Source organism: Panulirus ornatus, chromosome 4 (genome assembly GCF_036320965.1).
Source record: "Panulirus ornatus isolate Po-2019 chromosome 4, ASM3632096v1, whole genome shotgun sequence".
NCBI classification, from domain to species: domain Eukaryota; kingdom Metazoa; phylum Arthropoda; class Malacostraca; order Decapoda; family Palinuridae; genus Panulirus; species Panulirus ornatus.
This window is the reverse complement of record NC_092227.1, coordinates 76,439,411-76,460,890: the sequence shown is the minus strand read 5'-3', so window position 1 is coordinate 76,460,890 and position 21,480 is coordinate 76,439,411. Positions and strand designations below refer to the sequence as shown.

At 40.7% G+C, this 21,480-nt stretch overlaps 1 protein-coding gene across 4 annotated transcripts in view; it reads left to right on the top strand.

Moving 5' to 3' along the window:
- Window positions 1-21,480, top strand: part of LOC139745835 (protein RCC2 homolog) — a 332,889-nt gene that overhangs the window by 223,618 nt on the left and 87,791 nt on the right. For all 4 annotated transcript variants that reach the window (XR_011711990.1, XR_011711989.1, XR_011711986.1 and 1 more), the window contains exon 3: window positions 13,740-13,862. Coding sequence is in view for 1 of the 4 variants with exons in the window: in XM_071656433.1 (XP_071512534.1) it covers window positions 13,740-13,862 (123 nt within the window). In the remaining 3 variants the exon portion in view is untranslated. The remainder of the gene's footprint in view (window positions 1-13,739; window positions 13,863-21,480) is intronic.

Below are 21,480 nucleotides of genomic sequence, written 5' to 3'. Positions count from 1 at the left end.
TGTGATGTCTCCATGGTTGTTTAATTTGTTTATGGATGGGGTTGTTAGGGAGGTGAATGCAAGAGTTTTGGAAAGAGGGGCAAGTATGAAGTCTGTTGGGGATGAGAGAGCTTGGGAAGTGAGTCAGTTGTTGTTCGCTGATGATACAGCGCTGGTGGCGGATTCATGTGAGAAACTGCAGAAGCTGGTGACTGAGTTTGGTAAAGTGTGTGAAAGAAGAAAGTTAAGAGTAAATGTGAATAAGAGCAAGGTTATTAGGTACAGTAGGGTTGAGGGTCAAGTCAACTGGGAGGTAAGTTTAAATGGAGAAAAACTGGAGGAAGTAAAATGTTTTAGATATCTGGGAGTGGATCTGGCAGCGGATGGAACCATGGAAGCAGAAGTGGATCATAGGGTGGGGGAGGGGGGCGAAAATTCTGTGAGCCTTGAAGAATGTGTGGAAGTCGAGAACATTATCTCGGAAAGCAAAAATGGGTATGTTTGAAGGAATAGTGGTTCCAACAATGTTGTATGGTTGCGAGGCGTGGGCTATGGATAGAGTTGTGCGCAGGAGGATGGATGTGCTGGAAATGAGATGTTTGAGGACAATGTGTGGTGTGAGGTGGTTTGATCGAGTAAGTAACGTAAGGGTAAGAGAGATGTGTGGAAATAAAAAGAGCGTGGTTGAAAGAGCAGAAGAGGGTGTTTTGAAATGGTTTGGGCACATGGAGAGAATGAGTGAGGAAAGATTGACCAAGAGGATATGTGTCGGAGGTGGAGGGAACGAGGAGAAGTGGGAGACCAAATTGGAGGTGGAAAGATGGAGTGAAAAAGATTTTGTGTGATCGGGGCCTGAACATGCAGGAGGGTGAAAGGAGGGCAAGGAATAGAGTGAATTGGATCGATGTGGTATACCGGGGTTGACGTGCTGTCAGTGGATTGAATCAGGGCATGTGAAGCGTCTGGGGCAAACCATGGAAAGCTGTGTAGGTATGTATATTTGCGTGTGTGGACGTATGTATATACATGTGTATGGGGGTGGGTTGACCCATTTCTTTCGTCTGTTTCCTTGCGCTACCTCGCAAACGCGGGAGACAGCGACAAAGCAAAAAAAGAAAAAAAAAGGAAAATATATATATATATATATATATATATATATATATATATATATATATATATATATATATATATATATACTCATGGTCACGGGAATAGAAAAATCGTGCCGGAACCATTTCATTTCGAAGCAGTCCATGTGTTGTATATGACTGGTGGTAAAGTGAACGTGCCAAGGAAAATCTTAGAACGCGCGCCCATTTGTATTGCAAAATTGATACTAATCTTCCAATGATACTAATCTTCCAATCCAGACTATTACTGGAGGTTTGCGAGGGAAAAAAAATACTATTGTAATACAACGAGAGAGTAACGCTCATGCACGCCTGAATACTATAAAACATTCGTGTGTGACAACTCGAGATGCTATTGACGTAGAGTTAAAACCTATCCTCACTTAACGTTAAATGCCTAACTAGGATGGAAAACGCCTGCTCACTACCAGGGCTGAATGCCTTTAGTGGGGGAAATGCCTTATCTAGAGTTAGTTTCGAATATTCGATGTATTAATTAATTATTGAATATGTAAGTGGCAACTATTTTCAAATAAGAAATGATACAAGGGATGCTGCAGTATTAGATGTGTCCTGTCACCTCTCCAACACTCCAGAGTCAGAAAGGCGATACTATTGTCACTGAGAGCATAATGTGGCTACAGTGACCGCTTCATCTCTTTCAAGCAAGATGATCAATAACAACCCCAGTGCTGGTGATGTCCATTGATGTAGTAGGTTCAGTCATTAACGGATCAACGCACTTAAGAACCTGTTAACAGTTCCGGTATACTACATATCTTCGCTTTGACCTTAAACACTTGGCGACCGACCTTAAAGTAAACAAACCCAGTTGCGAAATCCACAGCGCTGTTGTATTCCTTTAATGTCTCTATCCCAATCACAAAATCTGACATGACGTTTCCCGTCAACAGTTTTGATTTTAGGACGGCATCGTTCATGCCCATCACAATCCGTACATCATTCGGGAAAGACACTTTCGGGAAGCGATGACTAGAAACCCTCCTTTCTATGTATGTATTGATGGCGCCAGTATCCAGGTGTATCATCATTTTAGGATCGACGAAATTTTCGGTTACATGTGCCTGCATCCCGTAGCCAAAGCCTAGTTTGAATTTCCTTTTCGAACTAATAGGCTTAAGCCAATTTCTTCCCTTCTTCAGGAGTTGCTGGCGTTGCGTTCCAGGTCGGAAATGTATTCGGAGACCAGTCTTCCCATACGTTGCAATGACCTTCTCTCTACACAACGTCGGACTGCCCAGTGCTAATTGTAAACCACCTGGCATCATAGTGTCAGCGCAGACCTCAAAATCACATATGATCGTCTTATCTACACCGGGGAACTTTACTTTGACTTTAGGCAACGATCCAAATTCACAGATGTCCACGTGCTCGAAGAAGTTCACAAATTCAATGTGTTTCCGACAGATTTTGCCTGAAAGACCTAGTCGTGTGGCTATTCCCTGTGACATGAAATTCTGGGAACATCCAGAGTCAATGAAGCAATCCAACGGCTTCCCCTCAATGATGACCTACACATGACGCTGCTTTCCTTGAACAGTTGGGAGATTGGTTACATCCGGATACTGAGAGAGTCTAGGAGTCGGTTTCAAGTGCAGGGTTACCGAATCAGGATTATAGAAGTTAATAGCATCCTGTTTTTTCTTTAGCCTCAAGCTACATCGAAGTGTTCCGGGTGACACGAACCATCCTCTCCATCGTTCTTGTAGCCTCTGGCTCCGCCTTACTCGTCTTATGTACACTGAGTGTCCTTTCAGTCGTTTCTTTCCAGGCTTTCTTACTGAAAGGGATGACGTTGGGCTGTCATCCATTGACACAAGACGAGTCCTTTTTATTCCTTTCTTCTGTGGTTCTTCCCCAGTATGGGACGACACTAGGTGGTCTTGTACTGACTCAAACCAAGTTCTTTTCATCCTTAGATTGTGCTGTGGTTCTTCACCAGAGTCGTAAGATTCTGGGTGGTCACCTGTTGACTCAGACAGAGGTGTTTTTTCATCTAACCTGCAGCTGCGGCAGCAAGACGCTCTACGATTTTCCCATGATGTAGAACCGGACCTTTCCGTTTGATTTTCCTTATCCATCTCGCTACCGCAAGGACACTGATTATGAAGAGACATTTTACACTAACAAGAATGATATGTTGCACTGAGGGTATTACACTTTACATATACCATTTGTACAAAATAGTAAACACAGCACCTTATGAATTGCAAAGTGTAATGTAGCTGAGATATGTGCAACAGTTTGCAAAGATTTCTTCTGAATCATTTGTATGCTTTTCTCACACTAATCTGTGTTTCTGATATCTTCCAATATGTCAAATAGCCTCGAAGGGAGACCCAGTGGCCCGATTTTGATGTATATCATTCCATAGTGAAGAAGTCAGCAATGTGAAGCATGAATCGTTGTACTTTCATCATTTAGTAGTGAAGATGTCAGTGACCACGTAGACCATTTGCACAAAATAGTAAGCATAGCACCATATGCATTGCAAAGTGTGGTGAAGCCGATCATCATTTAGTAGTGAAGATGTCAGTGAATCGTGAATGATGAATCATCGTCGTATATATTCTGTAGAGAAGATATACGTTTCTCAGAAGGGTGACCTATCCACGATGTATATTATAGGGAAAAACTTTCGACTGTAGTGAAGATATTGGTGACTGAATCCTGGATCAATATGTGAAACGAGTGATGATATTTTGTAGGGAAGATGTCATTAACTTGGAGATTACTTCTTCTACAGGTTTAGTTACAACTTTCGTAATTCTAAATCTCGTTAGAACAAAGGACCGGTGATTCTATCTTATTGAGTTCTTAGATGATTTTGTTTGGTTACCTTTCATATATAAAACGAGGAGTTTTGCATGATGGTTTCTTTTGTGAAATTTGTAGTCATTCCAGTATATGCCTTTGATTTCATCTGTCAATTTGCCATCCATGAATTACCAGTGTAGAAGGAAGGTGGAGGGAAAGGGATTTTTTGATGGTTTTGCAAGAGGACAAAAAAATCAGGGACTTTGAGATGGGAGTCTGTCCGGTGGAATAGCAAGGATTAGAAGCTGCAAAGAATAAACGTATGAATAGATAAAGAAACTGAGGCAGTGAATCGATCATAAGGAGTGCCATGAATTGGAAGACATTAGGAAACTGAAGTATACACTCCGAGGATATGATAAAATCAAAGCGACTTAAGGAATTCTTCGGGGGGGGGGGGGGGATTCAGCAAAAGAAGGCACGTGTAGAAGAAAGCATCGAAGAATATGGTCAGGAGGCATGATTCATTTCTTTATAATAACCGACGTGACACGGGAAAAACTATGACCTAGTCAAAGGACATGTCAGGTGAAAATAGAAAATTTTAAACAAAAGGGAAGTAGAATATTTTTGTAGATCTGACTTTTAGAGGAAGGAAGTTTAGATGAAGAGGGAAAGACAAAGAAAGGAAGAAAATTCCATAGCTTAGTTGATCGAGGGAAGGAGGAAGCATCATAACGGCCCATCCTCGAGTGGCCAGTCTTCACACAGAAACTGTGGGAAGCAGCAACTAAACGCATGCCACGAGTCCAAACCCTAGTGGTAGAGAGACATGGAGACAGCTAAAGAGAACAATGGCCAAAATAATACCTACAGAACAGAGATACAACAGCAGCATCACGGCGTGTGGGAAGGGAAGGTTAAAGGAGGGTGATGCCAGGAGAACTGAAGAGAAAGAAGGCATGTGATTCTACTTCGGATGACAGAGAGGCGGAGGATGAGCCACCCTTGATGTGTATACAGTATCTCACACTTGGGCGATCAAAACCCCTGTAGATTAGATATAGTTTCTCATAAGAATCATGATTACGGCATCCATACAACACTCCCGGCTTTAAGGAAGCAGACTTTGTGCTGTTGATGATGATAGATTTTTTAGGATAGTATGGAGGATATGGTTATGACTAACATTATATGATATTCCAGAATTGTGGTGTTTTTAAGCCGAACACAGGGAAATGAATCATTCTTAGACAGAGATATAGAAGGAAAATGAATTTCAGCACTATGAAATTTATCGACCAGTTAATCTTATTTCGGTTTTAGACAAAGTGTTGGAAACGATAATTGGGTCTTTAGACTAAACTGATCATTTAATACCAGAAAATAAGATATGTTACGAGTGCTTTTCTATCAAACATATACTTCTCTAATTACAAAAAAAAATGCTGAGTGCACTTTCTTTTTCTCTAACTCTTTCTGTAACTGCTTATCTAAGTGCAAAATTCTAATCTTCACACTCACTTTCCTTCTTAAACATACCAACACTGGGTTCATTAATTCTTTTAAACGTGGGCATTCACTATCCTACCATATACCTTGCCAAACTGTGATAAGGAGACTTACTCTCCTTTGTTACTTTACACTTATCTTTACTCTCCTCTCCTATACACAGTGGAATATTCACTGCATTCGTCCAGTCATCAAGCTCTTGACCACATCTAATTCACAGCTTTTTCAACTGCAGTCTTCTCCATCTCTCTCACTTTCCCCAAGTCTTCTAATCTTTAAGATTCTTATTGCTCTCCTTACTTTCCCCTTCCTAATGCCTTCACCTCATATCTGCATATTTTTTTCTTTCCTTACTTTTCCTCCTGTACGAATAGATTTGTCTCTCTCTCTCTCTAATCTTCCTCTTCAATCACTTCTGACTAGGTTTCTCCCAGACTTGTTTTGAGATAATAGGTTTCTCCCAGACTTGTTTTGAGATAATAGGCTTCTCCCACAATTGAGATAATAGGCTTCTCCCACAATTGTTTAATTACTAGGCTTCTCCCACAATTGTTTGAGATAATAGGCTTCTCCCACAATTGTTTGAGATAATAAGCTTCTCCCACAATTGTTTAATTACTAGGCTTCTCCCACAATTGTTTGAGATAATAGGCTTCTCCCACAATTGTTTGAGATAATAAGCTTCTCCCACAATTGTTTAATTACTAGGCTTCTCCCACAATTGTTTGAGATAATAGGCTTCTCCCACAATTGTTTGAGATAATAAGCTTCTCCCACAATTGTTTAATTACTAGGCTTCTCCCACAATTGTTTGAGATAATAGGCTTCTCCCACAATTGTTTGAGATAATAGGCTTCTCCCACAATTGTTTAATTACTAGGCTTCTCCCACAATTGTTTGAGATAATAGGCTTCTCCCACAATTGTTTAATGACTAGGCTTCTGCCAAACTACTTTAATACCCTACGCTTCTCCCAGACTGGTTTGATAACTAGGTTTCTCCCAGGCTTCTTTATTATACTTTTAGTCCCTACACATACCTTTCTTCTCGTAAATTCACCTTTTTCCGGGGAAAAAAAATATTTTCTTTTAAATGTTGATTTACTAGTAGTCTTCCGAAATCCTAAGTTGCTTTCCTTCTATTGGTGTTTATACAATCCTTCTAACACTCCGACTCAGGGGATTACATTTTACCTTTAATGCCCTCCATACGTCCTTTTTTTCTTCTTCTTCTTCTTCTTTTAGCTTTTCCTTCCAAGTGCGCTTGTATTCTTACACTAGCTTTCCATCATACTGCAACTGCCTCTTCTACCTATGCCTGATGCGCCACACACACACACACACACACACACCCAGGCTGCTAGGCTTCGCGTGACAACGTCAACTTCACATAACCTCACCCTGTACTGCATCGGGGTCCTTTCAGCCTTCAACCCTTCCACCTAAATTCTTTGAGAAGATAAGTGTCACTCTTTCAATCACTTTCTGTTTCCACTCTTCATTCCCATTTTTTTTTCTCTTTCATTCATATTTATAATCGTATACTCTCTACAGCAAAATACTAACCTACTTTATTATTACTACTGTGGGACCTGACAACCTCCTTCCAATCCTTTCCTAGACTGCACATCACAACACACTACAAAACAAATCAGTCATGCTCTTGTCAAAGCTGTCATCCGTGTGCCTGTGATATGTGAATCTGGGAAAATCCTTTTTGTCTATCTATAGTATATATTCGTAACATTCATGCCGGTGATGCGTACAATACACATATTCTTTCACCACTGCCGTTTGTACCCTGGACTTATATATATATATATATATATATATATATATATATATATATATATATATATATATATATATATATACCAGGCCATTCTATTCTTCCCTCACTCACCCATCCATTCACGTCACCCTTCACGTATAATTTCTTTTCTCTGGATCTACATGCTTAATACCTCTGTTCTTAAGCTTCCTCTTCCTCTTACAAATTACATTCTTAACTTCTCACACTTCAATAACCCTCTATATCATTTTCATCTCCTCAATAACCCTCTATACCATTTTGCAAACCTGATTCTCCGTCTTTCACTGCATTTCACGTCAAAGGAACCTATTATCTGTCAGCCTTTTCCCACACAAAATTGACAAGTGTAATCTTTTTTCTTTTGCGAGATTATCAAACACCTTTCATATTCTTACATTCCTAATTCATTTGCCTCACTTTCCCCTTCACCCGTACAGGCCCACCTATGGTCTATGGGCGGTCTTCGGAAGAGTTCCACGGAAACCCAGAACAAATTCTACTACACGTCCATTTCAGTACAGTTCTCACGTGAATGTTCCAGAATAGAAAAAAAAAAAAAGTTACTCCAACTTACAAGTCAGTCGCCTCGCTTTAGGAAATCCCCATTCCCTTCTCGACCAATCTGTGCTAGTCTGGTTTCTACACATTAACGGCCATCAAGACGCAATACCTTATAGGTCACTCAAACCGAGGCGCCTCCCTGGCGGCAGTTCTAGAAGCGGTGTGTCAAGTTTCTCATTAACTCAATATTGTTGCCTTTTTTCTTTCAAAGTTACTGCAACCTGCCTGATTCAGGCCATTTATATAAAACACCAGCTGTATTTCTTTCGTATATCACCATCAGTATTATCTCATTTGATGAATCTCCATATGGTATTTGGTTGAAGTCGTTTTCCTTTTTGTGCTAACACCTCAGGTTTCCATGTGCAGCGCTGATAACTCTTTAAGTTCTACTGTCTTCACATTAACGCGCTATCTATTTCATCCACCCCCAGATAAGTGAGCGACGCTGATTGGTCGATGGGCATGAAAATACTAAGAACCAATCAAAATGTTGCGTTGCGTCAGCTGACTTTGGTCCAGGCTTACATGGGTAGTGGCTTTAAAAAAAAAAAAAGTTTAAATTCACAACCTTGAATTATTTCTTAAAAGTAGTATAATCTTCCTTATTTTATACTCTTTTCCGTTCTATGTCCAAATATAATTATTTACAAGTATATAAGGTCTGTTCTAGAATATTCTCAGTGCCGTATGTAACCGGTGCTAGGTTTGTTTACAGAATCATGACAACTTGCGTATTCAAATTAAATGGTTTATATCCTGTCGAAAGGAAGACGTCAGTCGTCTTTGTCGATTAAGTTAAAGATAGATTGAACTTTACATCCCCTCTCCTTTAGTTATAATGTTTTACGTTAAAAGTATTTATCAATTCCTTGGCGGCGATACTGGAATATGTAAATGGACTAGTACGTTTCGGAACGTTGGTTCACATTGAACATAACACCGTACCATCATCGAGTCGTGGATTGTTCTCCTTTTTCGTAATCTATAACATCAAATACCTTAGACTCAGTCAGGGCAGTAAAGACGAGAGAAACTAAGATTAGATAACGTAAAACGAAAGAGTTTAATAATTGAAGTTAAGGTATAAAAAGCTTAATGTATGTTTCCCTACCAACCAACAATTACCATATTTTCCATTATTATTATCGCAGAAATTTGTCATTTTTCATCATCATCTGCCTTTGATAAGATGTAAATATATATTCGCATTATTATTATTATTATCTTTTTTAATGTAACACAGCACATTGATCGACAAGCTGGGGCGTCTCTGACTGATCGCCCGAAAATTATGGTTAAAGAATAAAATGTCGCGTCCTCGGGTCCAAGTTGCCTCTGAGCGGACCTGCATATTATCATACATTACCATAAATGTTTGTGAGACCAGCTTGCTAAAACATCGTCATTTTGAAAGCAGAAATATCCACAAGACACCACAGTAAAAAGAAATATTAATGTACAGTTCTTTCAGTCACACCCAGTCATGATGGACGTTAAATCAAATATGGCGGTTCTCTGGTTCTCTTCCTCGTACTTAATTACTGGGTTGTGAGGAGGATCTCGGGTATAAAAACCGCCAACAGGGTGAAGAGGAGGAAGAAGCCCTTTTCGAGGAGGATGTTTGAGCCGAATACTGGAAAAGGTGATTTTTTTTTTTTTCGTAGTTTGAATATTGGGAGAAATAAAAAGTCGACCGGGCCATTTTTTTTCCATTGAATTTTCGACACGTTGGAAGTCTATCTCGCCAGCTGTCACGAACATATTTCATATTATCATAGGCGGCGGATCAGGGAGGCTTCAGCCACTCTCCATCTTTTACAATAAAAAGAGGGTGAAAAAAATAAAAATCAGTGACGATTCGTAATTCATCCTATTCTTTTATTTAGTCTGTAAATAAATACATGCTAAGTGTCTCCTAGATACGTAAAGCATGATTATAAAGATTCTATTAAGTGCCACTACTTTGCTGTATTATCATTCGTCTACACGCCTGGGAGATAAGATTCCTATCATCCGACCTAACATTATCATTCGAGCAACATTTCCAAAAGCCTAGCACCATCAACGCTCCCGGCTACCAAACATGTCCCGTGTTGCCTTTTCTTTGTATATATGTTTACAGTTGAGCTTTTTCTAGTCTGTTGTGTACCAAGAATAATTCTGTCTCGCGTCATCCAGACTGAATCTCGCTTCGAGCCATTTTTTTTTTTTTTTTTATATATATTCTCTGTCACGACGTCAGGAAGATACGGATAGATTTCATAAAAGTCTGACTTGTTGAAGCTATTGATCATCAGGTAATAAAAAAAAAAAAGACTTTATAAAAGATCACTCGAGCTCACTCATCATGACCTGTGCTTATTCCAGGCAACTGGGTTGACAGAAAGAAATCTGGTTTTGAGATTTAACACATCCTGGAACCCATTTGAAGCGAGAACATCACTTTTAGCGTTGTTGTTTTCCCCTACTTCAAAGTAAACCGCCACGGAACTCGTTATTTCGAGAATTATAACTTAAGTTTATATGTTCTTAAGGTGATTTTGGACGAAATCATCTCCATATTTTGTTTGCATAAGATTATGCATTGACATGCAATCACGAATGAATATATCATAGCGAATTTTGAGTCGCATCCTTAAAGGTAGAAAATAAGAAATGAACGGAGGATGAATTTTTCACTGAAGTTGTAAGTGCTGTGAAATACTTTGAGGTAAATTTACATTAACGTTTTGTATCGATGAGCAGAAAAAAAAAAATCACCGGACAAAAAGATCCGACTGAATTTTCTATATATAATATTGTCGTGTTAGGTTACTCGGCTTATCGTTAGTTAGGTAATCATTAGGAAAGGCAAGACCCAAACCAAATTCTTCATGGAAAGCTTTTCATTCACACTAAGACACCATTAGTTTATCTATCAAATAAAAAAATCGTTTCACTTTCCCCTCATCAGTATGGGGGGTCACTTCCATGGAAATACACATATGCGAGAGCAATTGAAATATAGCTTTAGTGATGATAGAATCCACTGAATCAGATGGATGGTGTATGTATATGTAAGTAGGTGTAGGTATGTTACTGTGGGTATGCTTTTATATAAATTATATATATATATATATATATATATATATATATATATATATATATATTCCTATGAGTCCACGGGGAAAATGAAACACGAAAAGTTCCCAAGTGCACTTTCGTGTAATAATCACGTCATCAGGGGAGACACAAGAGAGAAATATAACAGTCAGTTGATATACATCGAAGAGACGAAGCTACGACGCCATTTGGTAAACATGTGATTGTCCAATATATATATATATATATATATATATATATATATATATATATATATATATATATATATATATATATGTACACACACACACACACACACACACACACGAGGCGGTCGAAGAAAACCACAGAATGATCTGTGGGATCTGGTGTTTGATGGGAGGCTCTGGTTTCTGTGCATTAAACATGACAGCAAGAGTGTGTTTGTGAGCCGCTACCTCGCTGACCCAGAAGATAACGAACGTGTATGATATATATATATATATATATATATATATATATATATATATATATATATATATATATATATATATATATATTATTATTATTATTATTATTATTATAATGCTTTGTCGCTGTTTCCCGAGTTAGCTAGGTAGCGCAAGGAAACAGACGAATGGCCCAACCTACCCACATATACATGTATATACATAACGCCAACACACGCACATATACATACATATAGATTTCAACGTATACATTCATATACATACGCAGACATATGCATATGTACACATGTACATATATATACATGCTGTCTTCATCCATTTCGCCGCCACCCCGCCACACATGAAATGGCACCCCCCCGCCCCCCCGTGTGCACGTGAGGTAGTGCTAGGAAAAGACAACAAAGGCCGCATTCGTTCACACTCAGTCTCTAGTTGTAATGTGTAAAACCACAGCTCCCTTTGCACATCCAGGCCCCATGCATATTTACCATTTCCCGCATTAGCAAGGTAGCGTTCAAAACAGAGGACTGAGCCTAAGAGGGAAAATCCTCACTTGGCCCCCTTTTCTGTTCCTTGTTTTAGAAAAGTAAAAACTGGAGGGAAGGATTTCCAGCCCCTCACGCCCATATATATATATATATATATATATATATATATATATATATATATATATACTTAACTGCTTCTCCCGCCTCAGCGAGTTAGCATGAGACACAAACGAACAGTCACCTCATTTGCACACATCCAATCTCTAGCTGTCATGTACAATATACCGTGACTAGAGCCTGCTCTCCACACCCGAGCCCCACAGGCTGCTCCATGGTTTATTTGACAGCTTCATATGCCTTAGTTCGGCCCATCGTGTCCCCCATTGTGTCTCGCTTTGATATAGCCTTCCCCGTGCACGCTTCCCCCTTTCCTCCTTCACTCCGTCTTTGCAGCTCCATTTTAGTCTTTCCTTTCCCTTTGCCCTTTCCAGATCGTGGACGTAGATCCTTTAGTGAATCTTTCTTCACTCATCTTCTCCATATGCCCCAACCATTTTCTCATATATTTTTTACGTCCAATTTTCTTCGAATATCGGAAGTCATATGAGCATAACGACCTGTCATTCATATTCTTGCATGTATACTTTTTGACGCTTCCAAATCTCTTCATTATCTTACGTTTATATAATGTTCGTTTCTTGTTACTTTTCAGCCTGTATTCAGTATCTATAGGAAACGTTACTCCTGTGTTTGCATTGCCCTTTCCTTGGTTAATGCAATGATTATACTATTGCCTTTTAATAGTAGTCTTCCCCTCGAGTATCTAAGCTGAAGAAGCAATTAGATTATATATAAAAAGAAAAAACATTTTAGGACCTATTGATCAGTGGTTTTTCTCCTAGGTGAACCCTCTATGAATACGGAAACATGCACGTAGCTTTCACCAACCTAATACCCTGCTTGAAGTGCACAAAAGAATTGGTAATGGAACGCAATCGAAGTTGTATGAATTATGGCTAGTTTCACACCAAAACGCTTTATTAAACCCATCTTTATTTAACCCATATCGTCTTTCAAGAACGTTTTGACAACGGTTATAAAAACTATTCATATAAAAGTCTGTTAATCATCATTGTAAAACACTTTAGTACCGGAGAAATAACTCTTGTTGGCAGAATGTGTTGATCTAGTCAATGTTGAACATTATTTGCCCGTCGCCCAGCAGTTGAAGTATCTTAGAATATTCCTCGTCGGCTGAGGGTCAACTATAGAATGATCGTGAGGGTCAGTGGTAGATATTGATTGCTATAGATTACTACCAACGATGAACACAGAATATCTATGTAAATTACTTTGTCGTGTAAATTGTTGAAAATTGATACAGCCATCGATTAATATCGTAAGCATATGACAGTGATATAAGCGGGTTCTTCTGTTGCGTCGCCACTTGTAACTGGAGCTGTGGGAGGGAGGGAGGGTGAGCAGGGTATGTAACGGCGAGTGTGGAGGAGCCCCAGTTCAGGTCTGCCGTTCCCTCCAGGGTGTCGCGCGGCGTGAGCAGCTCTGCTGTTGCATCCAGCAGGCTGTGATGATATGTGTATCGAGGTAGATCTGTTTCCGGGTCCGTAGTGAGTGTGTTGCGCTCCGATAGCCACTTCATACAGTTGGATTCACAATGAGTCTCTCTCTCTCTCTCTCTCTCTCTCTCTCTCTCTCTCTCTCTCTCTCTCTCTCTCTCTCTCTCTCTCTCTCTCTCTCTCTCTCTCTCTCGCCTATCGGTGAGTTTACTTACGTCTTCGATGGTAAATCATGGAGCATTCTGAATGTTAGTTAGCTTGTCCCCTTGGCAGCATTATATATCCACGTCCTTACATGATCTGTGAATTCAAACCGGCTGTGAGCCCTAGCCATGGCTGGTGGGTTTGACTCTGTAAATAACCTTTCAGGCGCTGTATGTCGACCAACTGATTTTGATCAAGGCGACGCCCAGTAACACCTCTGCCTCTGGTGTGTCACCCAGGACCTTCTTCATCGTCTTCTCTGTCAGCGCCTGGCCTTGGGGTGTTAAGGTATGTGGAAGTCACCTTTCCAGAGATCCATCTTTGTGAAGACGGTGGGTCAGTCTAATCATTCCAGCTTCTTAGTCTAACAGAAGCTTGTAGTCAGTCTTATCAACAGCATTTGCTTTCTTAAGAATCATCACAGGTACGTACACACACACACACACACACACACACACACACACACACACACGTACACCTTGATTCCTTTTAACATCAGCTGCAGAGGTGCAGGAGAGTATCGGTCAGCTTCTTCCGCAGCTGGAAGGCTGGACCTAGTAAATGATAACTCATTCTATTCTCTGATGACCTACTGCATCAGATGGGGGTCTGGCGCACGCTTGATATGTAAGTCTTCTCCCGTTTCGTCTTGGCCTATATAGCATCAGGACCCAGATGTTGGCCAAGTCCATTATGTCTTGGATGATTGTAAATCCCGGTCATTGAGAACTTTAGAAATTCACAACCCACAGAATCTTTGGCAGAGCGATACTACAATGTGGTGTTGTCGATACTTCTCATTGGCGCTTCCTTCAGCCAGCTCATGACGAAATCTACCATTGTCAGTATATATATATATATATATATATATATATATATATATATATATATATATATATGGGGATAGGGGAGAAAGAATACTTCCCACGTATTCCCTGCGTGTCGTAGAAGGCGACTAAAAGGGAAGGGAGCGGGGGGGGGGGGCTGGAAATCCTCCCCTCTCATTTTTTTTTTTAATTTTCCAAAAGAAGGAACAGAGAAGGGGGCCAGGTGAGGATATTTCCTCAAAGGCCCAGTCCTCTGTTCTTAACGCTACCTCGCTAATGCGGGAAATGGCGAATAGTACGAAAGAAAGAAAGATATATATATATATATATATATATATATATATATATATATATATATATATATATATATATATATATATATGTATATCTTCTCATACTATTCGCCGTTTCCCGCGATAGCGAGGTAGCGTTAAGAACAGAGGATTGGGCCTTTTTTGGAATATCCTCACCTGGCCCCCTCTGTTCCTTCTTTTGGAAAAAAAAAAAAAAAAAAAGAGGGGAGGATTTCCAGCCCCCCCGCTCCCTCCCCTTTTAGTCGCCTTCTACGACACGCAGGGAATACGTGGGAAGTATTCTTAATCCCCTATCCCCAGGGATAATATATATATATATATATATATATATATATATATATATATATATATATATATATATATATATATAAATATAATATATATATATATATATATATATATATATATATATATATATATATAAATATAATATATATATATATATATATATATATATATATATATATATATATATATATATGTGTGTGTGTGTGTGTGTGGACCCGTTCATAGCTTAAGCATTGTTTGGTCCCGCTAAGTGAACTGCGACACGCTTTTTAGTTTTTAATATGACCGAGAAGGTTTTGAGTGAGCACAGCTGAACCTTTCCCTTTGCCAGTGGCCCGTTAAGTGATCTTCCAAGTTAGATCCATTCGCAAGTTATCTTCCACCATATTGGACCAGAGACACGACGTCTGTATTTCAGTGCCTTTTTGGGTCGATTGGCTCGTTTGGCTTTAGGCCATCGACTGCCTGGGTCGTTAAGACTATCAGGCGTCATTTCGAACCACCGATCGTAAAAGCTTGATCACCTTCGGCTGTTCAAAATAATTCAAAGACCATACTCGTTCTCACTGTATGCCATAGACCGTCATGATGCCCAAGTATGTATATCTACTCGTAGCCAACTCTTACCACATCATGCAGATGGCAGCACTAACACTTAGGTGCTATGACCGAAGCTTGACCTCGTCTAACTCTGATATGACCTGTTTTTAAATTCTTGATTTCATTATGTATTCTCCACCCAGTCCTCCTTGTCGGAAATGAGCTTCTTCTGCCTCGCGTTCTGTCTCATTTTCCACAGGATATCTTTTGTTCGTTGATCCTCGATAAACACCAGCTTTCTTGGACGAACGCTATCTCCGGACGTTACCATTCAAAGAAAACGGATGTTCTTCTCACGATGGAAGCTTCCCGACTACATCCTCCTCCTCCATTTGGATACGCCTCCACCTGAGTTGATAATTTCCCTTTCTCATTATGCCGTTTAGTCTACCCTGTTCAACACAAAAAGACTCTCGTCGCCCTCTGGATCGGTATGACTGGATCTCAAGGTCTCCTTTATCATCTCTCCGAAGGACAGACATGGTGGCAAGGAGCATAGCATACACATTTAGTCTTATGATCCCTCATTCTGTCTTCTGTCTCTCAGTTTCCTGCCGTTTTACTTGGTTGGTATTGAGCCGATCTTCTAGCTTGGCTGGCTCTCCTACACGCTCCGGCTCACACCGCTACTCACTACACTCAGAGACTCCGCCGAACCAACTGACCTTCGGCAGTGCGGATCCCCCCCCTCGTAATCACGGACCAGCCCTGACTTAATTAACAGAGGCTGGTGCTTACTGTTGTTGTTAATAGCACTGGCGCTATAGGACTGCCCCTCCCCCTTCCCCGATGCGTTTGGGCCTGTGACGCCTTTCAAGGACATCGGCTGGACACGTCCTTATTGGTTGGAAATTTGAGAGCGAAACACAAAACTCTCGGTTGTACAGAAACATTCCACCACGATGTGAGATGTTTTGGTAAAAGGTAAATGTTCTTTCCCTCATCTCGTTAGCATCAGCAGAATCGCTCTGCTCTTTGGGTCATGTGTCAATTGACAGTGAGCCAATCATTACTGGTCGGTTTTATTTACACACTCATTCTCCTAAACTCGTTACTTATATATTTGCCCAAAGAAGAAATAAGAACACGAAGCACGTCACACGAAGAGCATTTCTTTAAATGCAGCTAATGTATTTATAACTTTCCTCATCCTTTTATTATCTTCAAAGTACAGCTTGGACCTTATAACTTTAGCAGGTCAAGATTTACATTCTAATATCTTAGAAATTCAGTCGCCTAATTTTCGCCTGAAATTCAGTTGCCTAACGCCTGGTTCGGATTACTGAGTTGAGGGTATTTAGAAAGGATCTCGAGCAATTTAAGACAGACAAGGTAGAAATACATAGGAATCCCATAGGACCAGAGGCAGGCCCCACAGGAGGGGCCCTGACCTTCACCCACATTCATAAACAATCCTGTAGCAGTACCGGCTGGTGCTCTCGCCTTCCCTCCCTCACAGTATATACGGCTGGGGATATTCTCCTCCCCTGGGGACTCTCTGCCCCGCTGGAATTCACCCGCGGTAACCTGGCCCTCCTCTTGATATGTATGCACGCTTGAATCTCATATTCACATACATGGGTTTGGCAGCTGTTGTCAAATTAATGACTGAGGATCACACTGGTTGAGATATAGCCTCGTCGCCTCGCTCTGATTTCAGATAACTTTATTGCAACGGTTATCCTACATCCTGCAGTAGCGGTTATCCTACAGTAGCAATAGTCCTGCAGGAACAGCTGTTCTCCAAGAACGTCTGTTCTACGATAGTAGACGTCCTACAGTAACAGCTATCCTACAGATATAGTTATCCTACAAGAATAGCTGTCTTACACTAGAAGCTATCCTAAAATAATACAGCAGGTATCCTACTGTATCAGCTATCCTACAGCACCTGCTATCTTATAACACCAGCCATCCTACAGTACCACCCATCCTACAGTATCAGCCATCCCACAGTACCCGCCATCCTACAACCTTCGAGATTATCCTCTGAAAATCTCTTTGTGTTGGCTGCCTCAGCTCAGGTTCCCGTCCTGGTGTGTCTGCAAACATCATCTTTAACCTAGTAGGAGAGGGAGAGGCGACAGTACTGCATCATGTACACCTCACTCTCCAGTACCCCAGGGGATGCACGTGTACATTCTCACTATTAATAAACCAGCACAAACTCCAGTGACCTGAAACCACTTCGTTTGTGCCTCCCTTGCTCTCCGTCTAACTGTTTCTGACTTTGACTTCTCCGTGGGCGTCCGAAAAAATTAATTATAAAAAAAAAGAAATCCACCCATGTAAAGTTACGAGGTGGTTGTGAGGTGCTGGTTGTGTTAGTAGAGCAATATAGCTTCATCGTCCTCCTGTGGTAGCCCTGTAGAGGTTGTGGCTCGAAGTGTTGTATGTTTTAACGGAAGGTTAAAGGAGGGAGGGTGTGTGTTCATGCAAACAGTGTGTGTGTGTGTGTGTGGTGTTGGGTTCATCTTGGACACCTGGACAAGGTGATCAAGATTATTGAGCCGATGGTTATGATGACGTTGATGGTCTTGTTGATGATCCTGACGGTCGTTAAGCCTGATGCTCAAAATAACCATATAATCCAACATCCGACTCGAATCCGTCGTATCGACGGCTTAAGACGACCGTTTTCTTTAAACATACTTCAAGAATAAGGCTCTCTTGTCTCGGTCGGATGAACACCCATTTAGGAGATGGAAAATCATTTCTGAACGTTTCGTAAGAATTCATATTGTTGTGGTGGATTTATTGGGTTATATTTTATGCCATATCACAAATCATACAGTGGATGGGTAACCATTCTTTAATCTGTGTGTGGAATTTTGATAGGGAAAATACTAAAGAATTTATACCTGATTTATAAGGAAATTATAATTTACACAATTTATAAAGCAAATTATATTTTACACAATTTATAAAGCAAATTCTATATTTTTTTCGGGATACCCCAACTGATTTGAAATTAAAAAATATACAGAAATAATCATTGAACAGTAACTCAAAATTCATCATTAATAAATGTGTGTCAACGAACAGAAGTTAAATGTGAGATGGTTATTCAGTTTGTCAGTGTGTCATGGTTGTGTACATATTAAAGCTGGACGGTGGGAGTGTGGGGGAAGAAACTTGACCGAAGTTTTGTATGGGATGTTCAGTTCACTATCTGATTTCCTCCTCCCCTCTTTTGAGCTGGACTCGATATCAACAACATGATGTTTCAGACAGATTTGATATATCGAAAGGAATGATAAATCGATATTTTTTTTCGTCGATAATTATCGATTTTGATATCTATGCATTTAAAGTATTCCCATCATGACATTTAAAGTATTCCCAGCGTGACATTTAAAGTATTCCCAACGTGACATTTAAAGTATTCCCGACATGATATTTTCAAGTATTCCCAACGTGACATTTAAAGTATTCCCACCGTGACATTTGAATTATTCCCAGCGTGACATTATTAAAGTATTCCTGACACGATATTTTAAAGTATTCCCAACGTGACATCTAAAGTATTCCCGCCATGACATTTAAAGTATTCCTAACATGACATTTAAAGTATTCCTAACATGACATTTAAAGTATTCCTAACATGACATTTAAAGTATTCCTAACATGACATTTAAAGTATTCCTAACATGACATTTAAAGTATTCCTAAAGTGACGTTTAAGGAAAATGCCTGAGAACTGTTTTCTATAAGATCACCTTAAAAACTCGACGAGGTATTGCTTGCTCGCTTTATAAACGAACCTCTTTGTTTCAAACCACTCAAACATATATACTGGAGCAAAATTTAAAGGGTCAGTAGCGCCGTGCGAGGAAATTATGTAACATGCGCATTTGCAGACATCCTTCTTAAAATTGCACTTACTGGGAGTCTGAGGACGAGAGAGAGAGAGAGAGAGAGAGAGAGAGAGAGAGAGAGAGAGAGAGAGAGAGAGAGAGAGAGAGAGAGTCTGCCGATGACTCACTCTACCTCTCGTGGAAATATTCACGGGCCGTCAGACCCGGAGACGAAATTTCAGACATGGGGGAATACGGTAATGATGAGCGATCTAGCTAGTGTGTGGGTGGGATCCATGTTCTCTGGCACAGGTATTAGGAGGAGAGTGAGGTAGGAAATACTGTGGATATACCTCCTCATGCGTGGAAGGGCGGGAGGTGAGGCGCCACTGTGGAAATATGACGTTAAAAGTGCAGGTGTTGTTGAATCGTGTCGCTGCATCAGGTATGGGAAGGAGAGGTTGTGGGGGGTAGGAGGAGGAGGAGGAGGAAGAGAATGGAGGAAGCCAGGGAACTCGCTCAAGATCTGTCCACGAACACGGAGAGAGTGTGTGGGGGGGGAGTCGCTGCAGAAAGAAAACGAAAGACATAGGTTCATCTGTCCACGAACACGGAGAGTGTGCTGTGTGTGTGTGTGTGTGTGGGGGGGGGGGGGGGAGGCGAGGCGCTGCAGAAAGAAAACGAAAGACATACTTTCGTCGTTGTTTATTCCCAATTTCAAATGACTTCAGTTAACTCCTGAAGTACGACCATCCCGCCCAAGACCATGACGGTACGACCCCTAAGGTACTATGACCTTGCCTTTGATCTGACCCCCTTAAGGGTAGGGAATCATACCTAAGATTTAAGCTTTCTCCTGACATAATATCTTCCATGACCGGACCAAGCTTGATAGTGTTGTTGATCTTTCCAGTTTCATGCATCCTTCGCCCTGGAAGCCAATACAGCAGTTTTCCATATCTCGTGGGACAATGACCCGTTTGTCTCGACTCTAGTGTTCCCTCACTTTTTATTTTCTACGTCTGGCACCTGAGCTCAGTTACCCCGGCTCTCAGAACTTGTCTTCATGACGTACTTGCTGGTCGCACTACAAAGCTTTCTTCAATAATGCCCCTTGAATCTTATTCCAGTCGTTACTTTTCCCTTTATCTGTTCATTTATTTGTCTAACAACTTGCTCTCAACTTTATGATCAGGGTTAGTTGTGCGACCCTTTCAATCCACCGGGTTTCTTGATCCCCTGGACTTTCTCAATTCCACGAGTGTGCGGGTACAAACACGATTTCGTGCGCTCCTCTCCGCTTTGAGATTATCCTCTCTTTAATGCCTCCAACATTTCTCCGGAAGCTCAAGATCTATAAAAGCTGTAAAGGGCTAAAGATGTGTCCCAGGGGAATCCACTAACTCCCGCTGTGACCAGCCAGCCAGCCAGCCGGCGTGTCTCTCTCTCTCTCTCTCTCTCTCTCTCTCTCTCTCTCTCTCTCTCTCTCTCTCTCTCTCTCTCTCTCTCTTGGGAATATAGCCAACTTCCTTTACCAACTTTTCCACTACACTGGACCCCTCTGCTTAATTTTGTGCTTCTCCGCTTCCCGCGAGTGATTTTTCCCCCCCCGCCCATTTCGCACGGCGCGTATTTACTGCAAGATGCTTCCCCGCCATATATCTCGCTCCAAAATGCAAGAGGTCAGTTTCTTACGCGTTCACTGGTCGAACGAGGGAAATCGTGTTGTGTATCTCCGTGTTTTTTAATTCTGTGTGTTTGTGGTTTTTGTGTGTGCACGTATTTGTACGTGTGTGCTTGTGTGTTTGTGTGTGTGTGTGTGTGTGTGTGTGTGTGTGTCTGTGTGTCTGTGTGTGTGTGTGTTTGTGTGTGTGTGTGTGTGTGTGTTTGCGTGATTGTCTATTTTTGATAAGCTATTTGTGCTGTAGTAACAGTATTACACTCGTAGGGTCCCATCCTTTGAGCATTCTCTACAATCGTACAACCTTTTAAACCTTTGTCCACATTTACCACATCCTCTTTCAGTTTATTCCATTCATTCACCAGCCTCAAAGAACAGAAATACCTTTTTTTTTTACAG